General features: G+C 46.7%; 1 protein-coding gene across 1 annotated transcript in view; it reads right to left on the reverse strand.

Annotated features, from left to right (window-relative positions):
• Nucleotides 1–7,120, reverse strand: part of UPF1 (UPF1 regulator of nonsense transcripts homolog (yeast)) — a 29,360-nt gene extending 22,240 nt beyond the window's left edge. Inside the window, exon 1 of the mRNA XM_009995091.1 lies at nt 7,016–7,120. Coding sequence (XP_009993393.1) covers nt 7,016–7,120 — 105 coding nt within the window. The remainder of the gene's footprint in view (nt 1–7,015) is intronic.
• Nucleotides 7,121–16,996: the final 9,876 nt, after the last annotated feature.

Below are 16,996 nucleotides of genomic sequence, written 5' to 3' on the forward strand. Positions count from 1 at the left end.
GAGACGGGGCGGGGCTTGAGCGTGACTGACGGCCCAGACAGCCAATCGGGGCTCGGGATGCGGGGGGAAGGGAGGGGCCCGAGGCGGGAGGGGGTGAGGGGAGGGGGTGTTGGAGGGTGCGGGGTCTGTGGTGGTTCTGGGACCCCGGGGTGGTTCTGGGATCCCGGGGTCTGTGCGGCGCTGCTGGAGCCCTGTGATCGCCCCTGCGGGGACAACGCGGGTCCCTTTATCCCCTCGTTCGCACCCTGGAGCTGCTGCTCCTGTTCCTGCTGCCGAGGAGCGTGTGGGGCCTGGCCCGGCCTGGCCGGGGGCTCCGCAGGGGCTGGTCCGGCCTCAGCCGAACCCGCTGCAGCTGCAACACCCGCTGGGCCTGTGGCACCTCCTGAGCTGTGACAGTCAGAGCCGAGGTGCGCTCAGGTGAGGGCAGTGGAGGTGGCCAGAGATGCTCCGAGGTCGGGGAAGGTGAATGACTGGGTTGTGCAGGGAAAGTGATTAGCACATGTTTCCTACCCATAAATGAAGTATTTTATTTGAGTGCCCTCATTTCAACGCCCTTCTATTGGCACACAGCAAATCTCTTTTTAAGATCACTTATGTGTGTTGTGAAAACCAGTGATAGGACATGGATATTCCCTGTTCCCTCATCCCTACTAAAGCCTTCAACTGCAAGATGCAAAATATGTATCTTCTTTTATAAGTAACTTTAATTTTATTCTTCCTTTTGGTGTAGGATAAAGCCTGGAACTGAAACAGCATGTACCATCTTGGCAGCTGTCGGAGTGAAAAGATGCAGATGAAGATTGAAAAGCATCTTTGTCCAAGGAATATTGTGCACCAAGCACAGGAGGGAGAGAACGAGTAAAGAAAATACAGGAGTCATCACTGTTGGAATTAATCTTTAGCTTTGAGCCTTTAGGAGGTACAGACTGTGCCAATTGTTCATAAGAAATGGTTCCTAATTCAGGATTCAGGTTAATTCATCAAGCCCATCAAATCAAAAAGCAGAATGGAAAGCTGATGGTTGAATTATAACTGTCACATCAGCTCCACTTTAACCTGGTGACATCAAGAGAAGTTCATCAGTGTTGGGAGGCAGTTGGAACGTGGACACTCCTGATTCCTGAAGGTGAGATGCAGCTGAATCAAAACCCACTGAAAGTTTGGTTGGAAAGCATCCCTGGATGATTCAAGTGGTGCTTTCATGAAACAAACTGGAAATCAACCCTTCCACAGCCCAGAGAAAAGCACAACTGTGAGAAAACACGAAATGCTGCTTCAAGATGAAAGCAAAACTGGCAAAGAAATTTACAAAACCAGGTAGGGCTGCTTGGTATGAACCCTGGGTGTGTTTATTTATAAACAAACAGAAGGTACTTGCAATATTTGGCTGCTTTACAGAATCCTCAAAAGTTTTGGAAACAGATCAAAGCTTCAATGAGCTCCTGGATTTCTTTCCCTGTCCCCTACAGAACAATCCCCTACAGTTTAAAAAAGGTTTTCCTTTTTAAACCTGAGAAAGGGCCCCATGACTCACTGCTCTGTCCTTTTGGGCATCCAATGTGAGATGGGAAAAGGGAACACTGCAGGGAAGTGCAACACATTCCCTGGAAAAGCTGCTGCTTTACCCTTTTAATGCATAGCTAGAATGTGCAGGATGTTCTTAGCCCTGAGAAGCCACCCAAGGGAGCAGATGTGGGTGACTTTAATGTTTAATATGATGCTTCCTGCTGGTTTCTGTGAGCTAAAAAGTTTAAGGTGATTTATCCTGAAGAGGTGACAACAAAAAGTTCCTGATGATTGGAAGTGCAAAAGTGCTGCATGCAGTGAATCAGAAATCACCCAGTCCTGCCTCAGCAGGATGGTGTTGCCAGAGGATTTTCCTTGAAGCTCATTTCAAGAAATCCACAGAAATGCTGGGATTTGAGAACATCCTCCACTCAGGACTGCACCAGAGGGGGCTGGAAAGAGGCTGTGAGGGAAGGGGATGAACTGATTGGTCTCTGCAAACTCCCAAGCCATGGAGATAGTGCTGGGAAGTGTCATCGTGACGTGAGGGGGTCTGGGCCAATCAAACTGAGCATCAGGAGTCTTTGCAAAGCTGCTCCTTCCAATGCCAGGCTGGGAGCTAAATAAAATCAACTGAAGTGTATTTTTATCTCGGGATAAAACAGTTTGGGTTGGGGGGAAATGAGGGTGGAGCAGAGATGAGATGTGCTGGAGAAGGGATGCTGACGGAACCTCACACACCTGCTGTGGTTGGCAACACATCAACATCTTGTGGAGCAGTAAATCCAATCAGTGCATTTATTGTGCAGATTTAATCATTTTACCTTCCTGCCTGCTCTTGTCACTTCATCTCTGCCTTTTAACAGCTCTTTATTTCTTCTTTTTTTGCTGTTTAATGTTCAGATAAGTATTTAATTTTTTTAAGTTCTCCGTTTTCTCTCTCTCATTGTTTCCTTTTGCTTCCCTCTTCCCTCAAACAAATCTTCAAATGAAAATCCTGCACAATTCAACCTGGTTTACCCAGCCCAATAAATGAAAAAGCAAAGGAAACCTGTTGTTGGCGTGGTCTGTTTTTTGGAAAAAAAGAAAAACTGTTTCCCCTCCCCCGTGTAATGACAACAAATGCAACGACAGAGTTTTTGTTGCTGTTGTTTTAAAAAAATGCAGCAAAAATGCAGCAACAAAAGCAGGGGGTTTTAAAGGCTCTGGATTCAAGGAACCACTGCGGATGTTCCAGTTCTTCTCAGTCACCACAAGAGGGACACAGAAGGAAAGATGAAAGCTATGCTGGGAAAACCAAACCCAAGGAATAACTCGACACAGGTTCCCAGCAAGATCCATTTTCCTTTTGTTTAGGAAGATTTTCTGGGATCGTGGCATCCCTGTAGCTGCTTTCATCCCAAATCATCTTTAACAAGCTGCACAGACCCAGGAGATGTGACAATAAGCATTAATAGCTAAAATGGATCTTTTCCCAGAACTTCATCATCTTCCCTCAGCTTTTTCCTGCTGGAATGTCTGGAGTGGTGTTGGGATGGGAAGGGGTTGGGCTGGATGGATTTTTGTTCCATCTCCAGCTATTGGACCAACAAATACTTTAACATTTAGCAGACATGGAGAAGAAGGTTAGAGAGCTACTTTTGTTTATTTCCACTTAATTTTCCAAAATTAATGGCTGATGATGCAAATGGTGTTAAGATCAGAGCTTGTAAAAATGCTTCCCTGAAACAAGAGGACCAATAAAATCCCCTTAAGTAAATCCTGAAGGGTTTATGGGGCTCTTGTGGAATTAAAAAGCCCAGTCCTAATAGGCAGGAGATGGAGAGTAATGCAGTGTGGATGTTTCAGGTTATACACTCTATTAATCCCTAATATCCGTGAAGTTTTCCATCCAGCCGTGGGGAAACAGAGGCATCACCAGCTGGACATGCTGCTTTGTGGGGGCTGAGCCATAATTCTGGGAGAAAGGGCTGTTCTGAGTAAGATGGAAAAAAATCAATCCTGTTTTTTATTCATTAGAACTTTTATAGTCTCGTCTTGACCCTCATGTTTATGTGACAAGTGTTTTACATCACATGAAAAGTTCTCTGTCAAGTGCCACTGCATTGAACAGCTGGTTTTTAAAGCCCCCAAAGGCAGACAATGTTTTCAAGAGCTAAAGGTCCATCAGGAAAGTGTAATTGTGTAAAAGTGAGAGTTTCTCCAGGTGCCAGAAATCCCAGTGCAGCCCCTCCCCAGCTTTCCTGGAGCCCCTTCAGGCACTGGAAGGTGCTCTAAGGTCTCCCTGGAGCCTTCTCTTCTCCAGGCTGAACACCCCAACTCTCCCAGCCTGGCTCCAGAGCTGCTCCAGCCCTTGGATCACCCCCATGGCCTCTGGACCCTCTCCTGTGCTGAGGGCTCCAGAGCTGTACCCAGTGCTCCAGGTGGGGTCTCACCAGAGCAGAGTAGAGGGGCAGAATCCCCTCCCAGTTTCAACTGATTTACCTGGAGGTAATAAAAAGTGTTTCTGAAGCAAGAACTTGAAGCAATGAAGACAAATGAATGACATTTCTTCAGTGACCTTGAATGAAAAAGGTTCTTAGATACTAAGGTGATGAGTGTCTTAAATTAAAAGCTAAAAGCATTATCTGAAAGCCAATGAATTAAACCAGTTATAAACTCCATGCTATAAACCAGTTTTTCTTTCACTATCTAAGCTAAGTGGACACTAAAAAGCTGTGAAAAGGTAACTTAATATTAAAATACCCATCAAAAACATATTATTTCAGTATAAAATGTATAATCCCCCCCCTGCAAAAATGCACTGCAAGGCTTTGGAGCTCCCTGAGAGCAGCTGTAGTGTTTGCTGATCCTCAACAATGCCACGTTAGCACAGGATCCAAATTCAAGGACCTGATGTTGGGGAAAAATCCTTTTTATGGGCAGAGCTGCTGGCTCTCTGCAGGTTTTTGGTTGCAAAAGTGCTCTGGGAATTGATCTCCTTCTCTTTAGCTGGCCACAGAGATTGCAAGCAAAAAAGTGTGGCTCCTAAAATCCAGGGAAAAAACCACAACTGGGATTGATGGATATATTCAGATATTTAGGAGTATCTGGTACCTATTAAATCTGCCCTTGGCTGGAGCTCTGGAAGGAACAGACTTGTTAAAAACACCCAGTTTCTTACAGGGGCACCAACCTGGCTTGAAAAGGGGCTTCTTCAAAACAGATGTGGTTGTAATTGAGCTTAAAGAAACACATTCTGAAGATCTGATGGACAACAAAGAGTGTCTGCTGCTGGGCCTGGGCTCCTGGCAGGTCTCCTGGGCAGATGGAGGAGCAGGGAGGTTATTTTGGTAGGATGCAAAACCCAGGGCTGCACCGAGGGGGTTTGATGTGTGTTTGAATCTTGCAGGCTGGTTTTCCTCCCACTGCTTTAAGTGGGGAAAATAGAAGAGTGGTGAGTGTTCAGGTTCTCCCTGGTGTCTCATTGCAGTTTATAAATACTGGGAGTTTTAGCAACACGACTTGTCATGTGGCAACATCTTGATTTCTCCTCCAAGCCTTGCTGCTCTACAGGCATGTTCTTCACTTCTGTGGGAGTGCACAGGGTTAAACACAAGGCTGTTTTTGTGCAGAGTTATCTGAAGAGAACAAAACGTTTGAAAACCAGTAATTTTTGGAGTCCCACCCTGCCTTTCTTCTTTGCTTTTTGTTTAAGGGAATAACACACTTGCATTCCCTACATAGAAGGTAAATCCTTCCAAGTAAATCCTGCTTCCTGCTGTGGGAGAAGTCTGTTAATTTGGCACTTGTCTTAAAAATGAAATAATCCCAGTAATTTTTGGAGTCCCACCCTGCCTTTCTTCTTTGCTTTTTGTTTAAGGGAATAACACACTTGCATTCCCTACATAGAAGGTAAATCCTTCCAAGTAAATCCTGCTTCCTGCTGTGGGAGAAGTCTGTTAATTTGGCACTTGTCTTAAAAATGAAATAATCAAAGCAGTCCAGTAATTAGGTGTGTTGCCTGATGAGTTTTGTCTTGGGGGGGTATCCAAACACACAAGGAATGTTTGTTTATCCATATAATGTGGCTACATGACTTCCAGGAGTGGTTCAGATTCCTGTTGGACTAAACACCTGCATCCAAGATGCTCCTTGTCCTGAAAGACAAACCATTTAATTTTCTGGTCTCCAGATCACAAGAATAAATCTATTTTTTATTTTTCTTCCTGGGCATCTCATTTCCTTGAGATGAGAAATGCAGAATTCACCAGTTAGGCCTTATCTTTTCATTGCAAATATTCAATGTCCAGAAAACAACTAGTAATAATAACCTTTCCTTTCTTGCTTGCCTGAAAAAAACCACACCAATCAGATCTAGAATTGAGGAAGACCAACATTTTGAGGTGTGACAGCTGTTTTACCATCATGGGTATCCTTATTCCTGGTGTCTGGGGGTGACTGCAGGGCAAGAATAGGTTGGGTGCCTCAACCAGGCTGGTTTCAGGATGGAGGAGCTTACTTGAAGTGGAAAGAATGTTCCCTTTGCAGAATGTTGTGGGTTTGAGGAGGAACCAAGCCAGAAATGAACACGGGTCATGAATGGTTGCAGTGTAGCTTTGTAATGCCTTCCCAGAACTCATGAGTTCCCTGGAAATGTACCCAGGCCACTGGTGGAATTTCATCAAACAGCACAGAAAAGGATCAAGAGGACAGTGGGGCCCAGATTTTAACAGTACTCCTGGGAGGGAAGGTTTCAGTGGATTGTGCCACCCCCTTCCTGAACACAGGGGGCTCAGAACACAGAGGGTTTGCTCCTGCTTCCTTCAAACAAGGTTTCCCCCTCTTGGACTGAAGTTAAGGAGGATTTCATGAAATCCCTTCCTAAGGGCTTTTGGTTTTGCCTTTCCCAGTGGGGTTCCAGAGCCTGCTCCCCAGGTGCTGAGCCAGGGCAGAGGAGGGAGGCTGGTGGGGCTGGTTGCTGAGATTTGAAGACCCACTGAACCTGCCTGGGGAGCAGCAGAACCTCAGGACCTTCTCTGGGTCTGATCCCACCTGCCTTCTCCCAGCTGAACTGCCCAGCCTTTGCTTTTGGCTTTTCCATGTGCTACGTGAGGAGGCAGAGCTCCCACCAGGGAAAGCAGCCAGTGGAACAGCAAGGAAATCAATGGAAAGGTGCTGGAAGAGCCATGGAGAGATGGAGAGATAAGGAGTCCTTCCATGCTGTTCCCTCCAGCATCACGCAAAGCAGCTGTTACCCAGCAGCTCACCAGGTTATCCAGCATCTCACCAGGTTATCCAGCATCTCACCAGGTTATCCAGCATCTCACCAGGTTATCCAGCATCTCACCAGGTTATCCAGCATCTCACCAGGTTATCCAGCATCTCACCAGGTTATCCAGCATCTCACCAGGTTATCCAGCATCTCACCAGGTTATCCAGCATCTCACCAGGTTATCCAGCATCTCACCAGGTTATCCAGCATCTCACCAGGTTATCCAGCATCTCACCAGGTTATCCAGCATCTCACCAGGTTATCCAGGATTCCATCATCAGGTTCCCGTGGCAGATGCTGCTCCAGGGGCTGCCATGGAAGTGGAGTCTCCTGGAATTTCTGGCCCCTGAGCCAGGTCATGCTTTGAGCCCATCGTGGAGCCTGGAAACTGAGAACTGGGGCTGTTTTTGCTAAAAAGGTAATTACTGGCCTTGATTTATGATCAAACAGAAGTTTTCAAACTGCTGCTCAACGCTGGGCCAGAAATCCAGGAGCCTTATGTCACATGGAGGAAACCCAGGACACAGAAAATTTGAATGCAGTTGTTAGCAAATGTTATTGAGGAAATGAAATGTTTTTTGAACTCCATCCTGCAGCCTTTGTTTCAGCCACGGTGTGAGGACAGGGCAGAGGTGCTAGGAGCAGCTTTCTGGCAGGGAAGGGACATTCCAGCCTCAGACAAGATACTAACTTCTTAGGCCACCTTCTTGGCAGCAGGTTGGGATATGAGTTTGCTGGAAGAGATGATTGCAAAATGGATATGAAGAAGGTCTGAAGAGCAATCCTTCCCAAGAGCTCCTTGGGAATGATGTCATTTAAACAACAAAAAAAAGAGTAATGTTAAAGATTGGGCAATGAGCTCCTCTGGATCAAGAGCAGCACAGGGACACTGGCCAAAATGCAGGACCTCTACAGCAGGAGAAGCTGCACAGTGTCATAAAGAGCTTGTGGAAAGTCCAAAGCAGGCAAGGTCACGATGGAAAAGCCATGTTAGAATAATGCTGAGGAGTGGCAGGAGAAATAACCCAAGGTTATGGTTGTGAGGGCTTAATGGGAGATGGAGGGGAAGAAGGTAAAGTAACTGTGCTCAGTGTGTTCACTCATCATCAGCCATGGGTCTTGCAGAGGAGAGAGTCCAGAAGAGGGCACAGAGATGATTCCAGGGCTGGAGCAGCTCTGCTCTGGGGACAGGCTGGGAGAGTTGGGGTGTTCAGCCTGGAGAAGAGAAGGCTCCAGGGAGGCCTTAGAGCACCTTCCAGTGCCTGAAGGGGCTTCAGGAAAGCTGGGGAGGAGCTTGGGACAAGGGCAGGGAGGGAGAGGACAAGGGGGATGGATTAAAAGAGGAAAAGGGAGATTTAGATGGGATATTAAGAAGAAATTCTTTGCTGTGAGAGTGGTGAGAGCCTGGCCCAGGTTGCCCAGGGAAGCTGTGGCTGCCCCATCCCTGGCAGTGTTGAAGGGCAGGTTGGATGGGGCTTGGAGCAACCTGGGCTGGTGGGAGGTGTCCCTGCCCATGCAGGGGGGGTGGGACTGGATGATCTTTAACCTTCCAACCCAAACCATTCCATGATTCTATGATTCTATGAAACCTTGGCTTAGCTGGAGTCCTGGAATGACTGCTGAGATCCCAGGCTGAGGGTGAACTCTTCCCTTGGGGCTCAAACCAAATGCAGTTACAACCTGCATCCAGCCCCTTTGCTGAGGAAGCAGAAAGGCTGAAACAAAACAAGGGACAATATTCCTGTGGACTCAACAACTTGAGAAACATCAGGAAACACCAAAAATACAATCCCAAAACTGTGTTATAGTTTGTTTTTTTTATAGGATGGCCCATCCCAGTGCTGCCAGTGGGGTGAATGGATGGATGGGCTGATGATCTCAGGCTAGGATGCAGAGATGAGCCCTTCACTAGTAATATGTGGGGTTTTGAACAAATTCCCACCAAATCCAGCTGAGGGGCTGCTCAATTTATAGGAGCCTGCACACACCTTGCTCCTTCTTTCCCTTTTTTAATACCATTTGTTCCATATTCCACTAGAGGCCACCACAAACCTCATCTCAAAAAAATTAAAAAAGAGTAATATAAAGCAAGGGAGGGGGCACCTGCAGGGCTGGAGGGCAAAAGCTCCTGGTTTATAAGGGGATTTAGAGGTGGAACTTGGATCTCCCTCCAAACAACTTCTCCTAACACAGCGGGAAGAGCAACTCCCAGATGTGACTTGAAGCCAGCAAATGATCTCAGGCTGTGAGATCAGGTTTTGCTGAGTGTACAGGGTTGGACATGTTCATGGCTCTTTCCAGAAGCCCTCCTCTCCAAACCAGGCCTTGATATTTGATTTCCTTGGGAAATATTGGCCTCCACGGGAGCCTTTACTGCGTTTGTGTCTAGAGACTCAAAGTCTCAGCACTGGCTCCTGCTTTGCCAGCAGAAAATTGCTCTTGTCGTGGCTGTTTATTCACCTGAGGCATGTTGGGGTTCCTGGAATTGTCTGGGCTTTCCTGGAAGTGCTGAAGGGTGTGATGGCTTGTGCAGAAAGCATTCAAAGGCTGAAAAGATGTCAAGGAGAGACCAGGCAGCTGGAGTTTAGGGAGAGCTCTTGGATTCCACTCTCATGACAGGTACTTCTCTGGCCATCACTGTCTCAGGAACTCGGTGTCTCTTGCACCCAAAGTGTTTTGGCTTCACTAAGTGTTCATGGAAGAACCTGGGCTGCTGTGCCTGCCAAAAGCAGTTGGGCTTTCTTGAAGCAAGCACTGCAAAAAAGTAGAGAGGATTAAACTTCTTGTTTCCACGTGGAATTAAAATTCAGAGTAATTCTGTGACCATGATGATTGGGGTAAAAATGTGTCCTTGCAGTCTCAGATGGGAAGGTTCAGATGAAGCAAGGACCTACCCTGGCTCTTCACACAGACCATGATACTGAAAAAATATTGTGGAAAAAGGGGTTTTTTTGTGGCTGTTTTTTCAACTTTGGGTGGGGTCAGGAGAAAGAAATGCCAGAAATCTCCAGAGCTAGTTAATTCCTGTGAGATTTCTGGGCTGGTATTTTCTTGAAAACTCCAGAGGTTTGGATGAGTCTCCAGACTCCATCTTTCTGGAGAGCTTCCCACATGGAGCACATGCCATGTTTTCCATTTCTCCAGGGGTGAAAAAAACAACCACCAATTACCCATAGTCTGGATGATGCTGAATTTTCCTCTTGAGTTTATAAATGATCTCCAAGGAAGCACAATTTGGTGAATAAAGCCAGCAATCTGTAATGGCTCAAAGCTCATGAAAATAAAATGTGCATGTGAAGAGAGATGTATGATAAGATGGGTTGTACCTGCCAGGAAAAGTGTGGATTTAGTAGCCTGTGGCTTCTTTGTTTCCACAATCCCTGTGGGTGGTGGAACAAGCAGTTTCCCAAATTAAACTGTTTACTTTAAGGCCTCTTGGATTGACTCTTTTGACTTGCACCTGTTAGTGACTTTCTTGTAGGCTAGTCCAGGTAGCTCAGACCATAGTATCATGGAATGGTTTGAGTTGGAAAGGACCTTCAAGATCATCTAGATCCAACTCCCTGCATGGGCAGGGACACCTCCCACCAGCCCAGGCTGCTCCAAGCCCCATCCAACCTGCCCTTCAACACTGCCAGGGATGGGGCAGCCACAGCTTCCCTGGGCAACCTGGGCCAGGCTCTCACCTCCCACACAGCAAAGAATTTCCTCCTCGTGTCCAACCTAAATCTCCCTCTTCCAGTTTTGATCCATTCCCTCTTGTCCTCTCCCTCCCTGCCCTTGTAGAAGTCAAAACTTTAAAAGCTACATCTTTTTAGCTTCATTTATCCAGGAGACCTGAGCAGGTTTGCTTAGTGTGACTTCTGGCATGGAAAATTCCTTGATGTTCCCTGGAGATGTCCCCAGAAAGGACAGCTTTGTGGTCTGTCTGAACATGGTTATTACAACTCCTGGGCCAGTGTGGTGGGCAAGGTAACTTGTCTCTTCTTGCTTCTGAGGCAGCACTCACTGTGAAGATCAAATTTTCTCTGTGGGTCTTTGGGATGTGCCCACAGAAAGCACAGCTCTGTCTGCTGTGAGCAGACACTGGCCAGGCCTTGGCTCCCTCTACAAAAAGGAAGGTCTTCTCTGAATCCCAAGCCAAACGTTTCCCGTTTCCCTGCTGCTCTGTGATGTTCTTGGCTGTGCTCTCTGTCCCAAAGGTGGATGTTCTGGTGGTGTTAGGTATGAACAGATTGTCAAGTTCTCTGGGATCTCCCCTGCGGAAAGGCAGGATGGAAACTTGACCCTTTTTATGAAGCTGGATGGCAAAGGACTAATGGCTTGTGGCAGCCTGGGGGTGGAAGGCAGTGATCTGAGGACAGCAAACACTCAGCTGAGTGATGCTCATGTGTGTGACACAGAAACAGCATCATTCACACAGACTGTGCATTGATCTGCAGCCCCTGGACTCATCAGGCAGCTCCAGCACCACAGCAGAGGAGGTTCCCAGGGTCCCTCAGGATCCTGCCCATGAGGGGGTCAATGTGTCTTTGGAGTTTATAACTCTTGGTACATGATCAAAACCCAGTCAGTGCTCCCTAAGAGAGGTCCCTGGGCTAGTAAAAAGTGTCTGTGCTGTCTGCCCACCTACATGGGTGAGCTCAGAGCACTGAGCACTTCCAGTCCCTTCTGTAATGAGACAATTCCTGTTTACACTGTTCCTGAAGACCCCTGGATTACACAAGAAGAAGGCCTGACCATGGAGATGTTTTACAGACATCACTGAGGGGCAAAGACAAGCAGGCTGCTTCGAGGGGCTGCTGTCCTGCAGCTCTGCCATCCCGGGGAGCTTTGGGAAGGGACTTGGTGTGTGCTGAGTGAAAGCAACTAGTGAGACTGTTATTGTCATCAGGACTCTGGGAGGTGTCTTTTAGTAGCAAAACCCAAAACCTGAGACCACAGCCAAAGCAGTTTCACTGAAACACACACACCCCTCCCCCCCCGCATACTCTGAGCATTAAAGATCATTCCCAGCAAGATATGATGGCTTAACCATCAGTTTGCATCTCTCTTGGTCAAAACAGCTTCCAGTCTTCTCCTTTTTTTCTTTTTTCCCAGTATAATTCAGTTAATTATTCCCAGTTCCCTCAACAAGCCTGAGCTCCCACTGGCTCCTGGAGCAATAGGAGCTCATTGTTGCAAATGAACTTAATCCAGTGCTAGAAGCCTTTATTGTCCCTAACAGAAAATGGCATGAATAGTAAAGGAAAAAATGTGAGATGTTTCCTGTAAGGTTTTTACAACCCTCCTGGGTGTGTGATTACAACATCAGCTGGGAGCAGGGTGGTGGTGGGGAGAGGGGCCCTGGCAGCACTTTACCCCCTATCTGTGAGCCTCATCACAGGGAGCTGCTGGGAGGAAGGGAAGGTTGGGAGACAGCTCTTCTTGAGCTGGACACACCACTGCTTTCCAGCCGCTTGGGCTCCTGGCTTCTCATGGTTTGGCTTCAATGAGAAGCAAAGCTGAAGTGCATGAGGGCTGATAAGGAGTTTGTGGGCCCTTGGATTGGCATCCTGCCCTGGTCTGTAAAAAGGGTTTTGGTTCCAGGTGTCTCAGTTCTCTCCAGACAGGACTGTGCTGACATGATGTCCCAGGCATGTTGGAAGGGGTGAGATGAGGAGTGTGGGACCCAGGAGCACGGAACATCTGACAGTGCTGCAACCTCTGCTAGGGACAACCAACTAGACTATCAAAACTGGGAAGTTCTGGACCATATTTGAAATGAAGAACAACATTCAAGGTGATCTTGTAGCCCTGTTTCTTGGACCTACATTGTGGCTTTGGTCACCAGTCCTGTCACTGGCCTCATCTCCTGCTGTTTCTGAGTAGACTCCCTGGATAGAGCTACCAGTAACCAAGTAACCTAGTAACCAAGTAACCTAGTAACCACGACTCCCTGAACTCCCTGAACATGCTTCCTGCTGCTCTCTGAGTGCTGGAAGTTTTGCTTCACCTCTGGGATGGAACTGCAGTGTCTTCACTTTGCACTCAGACTCTTTTTATTTGTTGCAGGGCTAGAGTTGGATGTTTTCTCCTCCTGCAGTAAAAGGGTTTTTTCTGATGCTCCACAGAGTTCCTGTGTCCTCATCTGTGGCTCCCACAGCCAGTGTGGGCAGGATATGTCCTTTCCAGAAAGATCAGTCACTGACAGTGCTGATGAGGCTGCCCAGACAATATGTAGGATCACTTACATTAGAGGAATGTGCATGTGCTTTTTTTTTCCCCCTTTTTTTTTAGCATCTTTCCCTGCCAATGTGTGTGAATGAAGATTCCCCTTCTTCAAAGAAAGAAGGTTTAGTTATTACAGAGCTGGCACCAGCTCTGGGCTTCCAGGTTCAACTGACTTGCACGGTGTGACCTGCCACAACCTCCTCAGCTTCCCAGTGATTCCATTCCAGGTCTGTAGAGCAGGATTCCTCCTTCCTCAGGTTAATTTGGCAATAAAGTCAGGCCCTTTCACTGCTATCAATTGGTCACCTCGTTGGGAGTCTCATTAGTGAGATCAAGAAACAAAACTCCTGGTGAGACAGGAGCTGGTTCTGACTGGTGGCCTCTTAGGGCAGGTCCAGAATCTGCCCTGGTGAAATATGAGATATTTCCAGTCTGCCCCTTTTCTTTTCCCTCTAGCCCAGGACTCACTGAATTGAAAAAAGAAAAAAGACTTGATAAAGGCAGGGATTTCTTGATATGTGTTTAATGACTTAAAATGTCTCCTCCTTATTAAACCAGAAATCCCCTCCTCAGGCCACCCTGGCTCTGGCTGCTGCCTTTGTTTGGGGATTAAAGCTGAGGATAAAGCAGAGACTGAACATGTTCTTGGCTCACTGGTCTCTTTTTTGTGGGATTCCTCCCTCAGACACTGGAAGGCCTCTCTGGGCCTTTCTTCAGAAGCCTTTTTGCAGCTATTTTTGCACAGCAACATGAGGGTGGGTTGTGTTTGTGTTGCATTCAAACCTCTTCAGAAAACATTCAGGGTAGGAAGGGGGGTCCCCTTGGAACTCAGCCTTTCAGGAGGGATCCAGGTCCTCTCTTTTCTAGCAGTGTTGGAGGAATTAAGGGGGGAACCCTCTGGAATTCTAATCCTACTTGCAGGGAGGCCCCAGATTCTGTGCTGCAAGGCAGGGGCTGTTTCCCAGGGGATGTCCCTGTCACCCTGTGCCAGTTGCTGTGACACTGTGGTTGTCACTGCCTCTTGGCACAGTGACTTGTGTGACTTTGTTTGCTTTTCTCAACTCCTGCACATTCCTTTAGTGCCATTAGTCAAATTCCATCAGAAGGGGAGAAAACCAGGAGAAAACTGAATTCTGAAGGCAGCTCAGAGCAGGATGGAGCCAGGTCCACTGGTTGTATTTTGCAGGCTTGGTTCCTGTCCCTGCAATGGGCCACAATTCCATGAAAAAAGCAACACAAGTAGGAATAAAAGATCCTCAGTTCCTTGTTTGCCTCAGGAATTCAAAGCTAGAGACACAAACCAGACTGCAGCAAAGCTGTAACTCTTCAAACACGTAACAAACCACAACCTAGAGTGGATTATTCCATCTTGGAATGACTGAGGAGGGGCTGGGAGTGTTCTCACCTCCTGTCCGATGGATTTCCTGCACAGGATTTGCATCACTTGAGGTGTTTGTGTCAAACAATGGACCTGCTTCCACAGGGCATGGGTGCTGCTCTTCACATGGATCAGATCAACACCTCCATTGTCACCTCAGGACTGCAAATAGTTCAGAGCACAGATGATTCAGGAATCCTGTTTGTTGAGATGGTGTTTTAGCAACGGATGGAATAAGTATTTGTACATAATCAAGCTGTAAAACCATGTTTTGCAAACTTCTGAAAAGAGGCTTTTGTTTGGTCTGGAAGCACAAAGGTAGGACAAGGGTGAAGATTCTGCTGGGCACCCAACTCCAGTGTCTGGTCCTTCTCAGTGTGTATCTTTGGAATTTACAGGTGTTTGACAAGAACATTCAAAATCAATACAAGCTGAAAATAACTGCTGTGAAATCCTGATGCCTTTGGCTTCTTAGTGATCTCCTGAGTGAGGCAGAAACAAGTGTTGCAGAAACATGTGGGGCTGCTTCGACCTCGGGTGTGATCCAGCAGCTCATCATGACAGATGGTGCATCTTCTGAGTCAGAGAGACTTTAAGTTTTGTGACAATTAACAAAAATCAGGCCTGTTTGTGACTTAGGTGAGACTTCCAGACCTTGTATTTCTCACGGAACTAACTGCTGACAACCTGCCATGACTCCACTTTTCACCTCCACCTTTCCATCTTGTATAAAACTTGGAAGTGGAATAAAAAAATAGCTCTCAGATCTCTAGAGCTGGTTCAAAAAGGGACTGATCTGCTTTTTGAGTCCGTGGTGAACAAGGAAAGAAGCACTGGGCTTCAACAGCCTCCCTTGGGAACATTTCCTACCGGTGGGAATAGGAAGGCCTGGAAGGCTGCCTGGGGTGGCTGTGGTGTCTCCATGGCTGAGAAGCATTTAAGAAGAGGGTAGAGAAGAAATTGTGAAGAGCTGGAGGTATTATTGGTCTTGCAGGGGGAAGAGATGTTTTTTGAAATCCCTACTGGTCATTTTTAATACCATTAATTTCTTACAACCATGAATATATAAGAAACATTGTAAAACACTCAGCATCCCATTTCAGAGGGTGTAGGTGTTTTTCACTTATTTTTAGAACTTGACCTTCCAAGACTGAAAAATAAGTTTTTCCTTCTGACTTTTGTCCTTCACTTGGCAAAGATCAGTTAAAAACACAGAGATGGAAAATATTTAAACTTTAAACGAGTGTGAGCTTTTCTTTTTGGTGTTTGTTTGGGTCCTGCTTTCATTTGTGATGTCAACTCCAGTCAGGGAAAAAGGTGTAACTAACCTGGCACTGCAGGGTGCAAAAACACTTTTGCACTGAAGCCCAAATCAACACAATTTGCTGCCTTTTTTTTTTTTTAATACTTAAAAATGATATTGACAAATCTGGAAGATGTTTCCCCATCAGGTAATAACAGGTTGAGGCATCTCAGATACTTTTGAATTTGTCCTTTTGAAAAGAACCAAGTCTTGAGCAAACACCTTCTGATCTGCCTGATCCCTGATTTGCAGGGATTTCTAGCCCTCAGATCTGGATATAAAAAGGTATAAAATGATTCCAAGGAAAATAAAGGTGGGAATGACCTCACCCTGTGGAGACACCGTGTCTTGCTCAACTCCAGAAAGCTCTGTACAAATGAGCTGCTCTTTAATCTGTACAGTTATTTTTTGCCATCATTAATGAATGGAAATGATCCCAGAAACTGTTGCAGCCTGAAAAGAAATGGCTTTGGGTCTCCAGAAGAATTCCAGAAGAATGTGAAGACATATTGATCACTGCCTTCTTATGCAGAATATTTCTTTGCTCAACTGTTGAAACCATGTCATGCAGATTTCATACCCTCTGGTCTGTTTCCCTCAGAGCAGTGAGCAGCAAGGGGCACTGTGCTCACTGCCCTGCCCAGCTGCTGCTAAGGGGAATCATGAACATCCCTTCTCAGCAGGGAACACTCCTGGTTTGCTGAGTCTGAGAACTTGCACCTTCTAAGCACAGCCCCCAGTTTGTGCTGTAGCCCCTCAGTTACTCAGAAGGAAGATGTGCCACACGTGAGCCAGCTCAGTGCACCTTCCAGCCTCCTCTGATTAGTGACTCTTGATGATGAATGAAGATGACATCAAGATGATGACTCTCTAGCAGAAAAGGACAGGGATGTACCTGCAGGCTGTCCTAAGTGCTGTGCTTTTCCCTCAGAACTCTCCACTTCCACAAAAGGCACTAATGTGCTTCCTTGCCCTGGAGCAGAGTCCTGGGCTGAGCAGCCTGGGTGCCTCCCTCACCTCCTGACAACAGCACCTTCCAGGAGAAGCCTGAACATAAAAATTGTAAATAACATTTCCCAGAACATCACTGGGAAAACCCACTATATTTTATCTGTAATGATTCGTTGCCATGGTTTGGATTTGTTCAGAAGGACCCAGAAATGTTAAAAGCTGGGAAACCAAGTTGTTCTGAGTTCCAGCTAAACCACTTGAGCTCAGCACAAGTATCAAAGCTGAGTTACCTGGGGGCTGCCAGCAAAGTCCCCTGCTTGTGTAACATGAGATGGCATCTCAAATCAACTCATATCAACAACAGTAGTACCTAAAAAGGTTGGACCAGATG

The sequence above is a fragment of the Chaetura pelagica genome, unplaced genomic scaffold (genome assembly GCF_000747805.2).
Source record: "Chaetura pelagica isolate M959 unplaced genomic scaffold, ChaPel_1.0 scaffold463, whole genome shotgun sequence".
NCBI lineage: Eukaryota > Metazoa > Chordata > Aves > Apodiformes > Apodidae > Chaetura > Chaetura pelagica.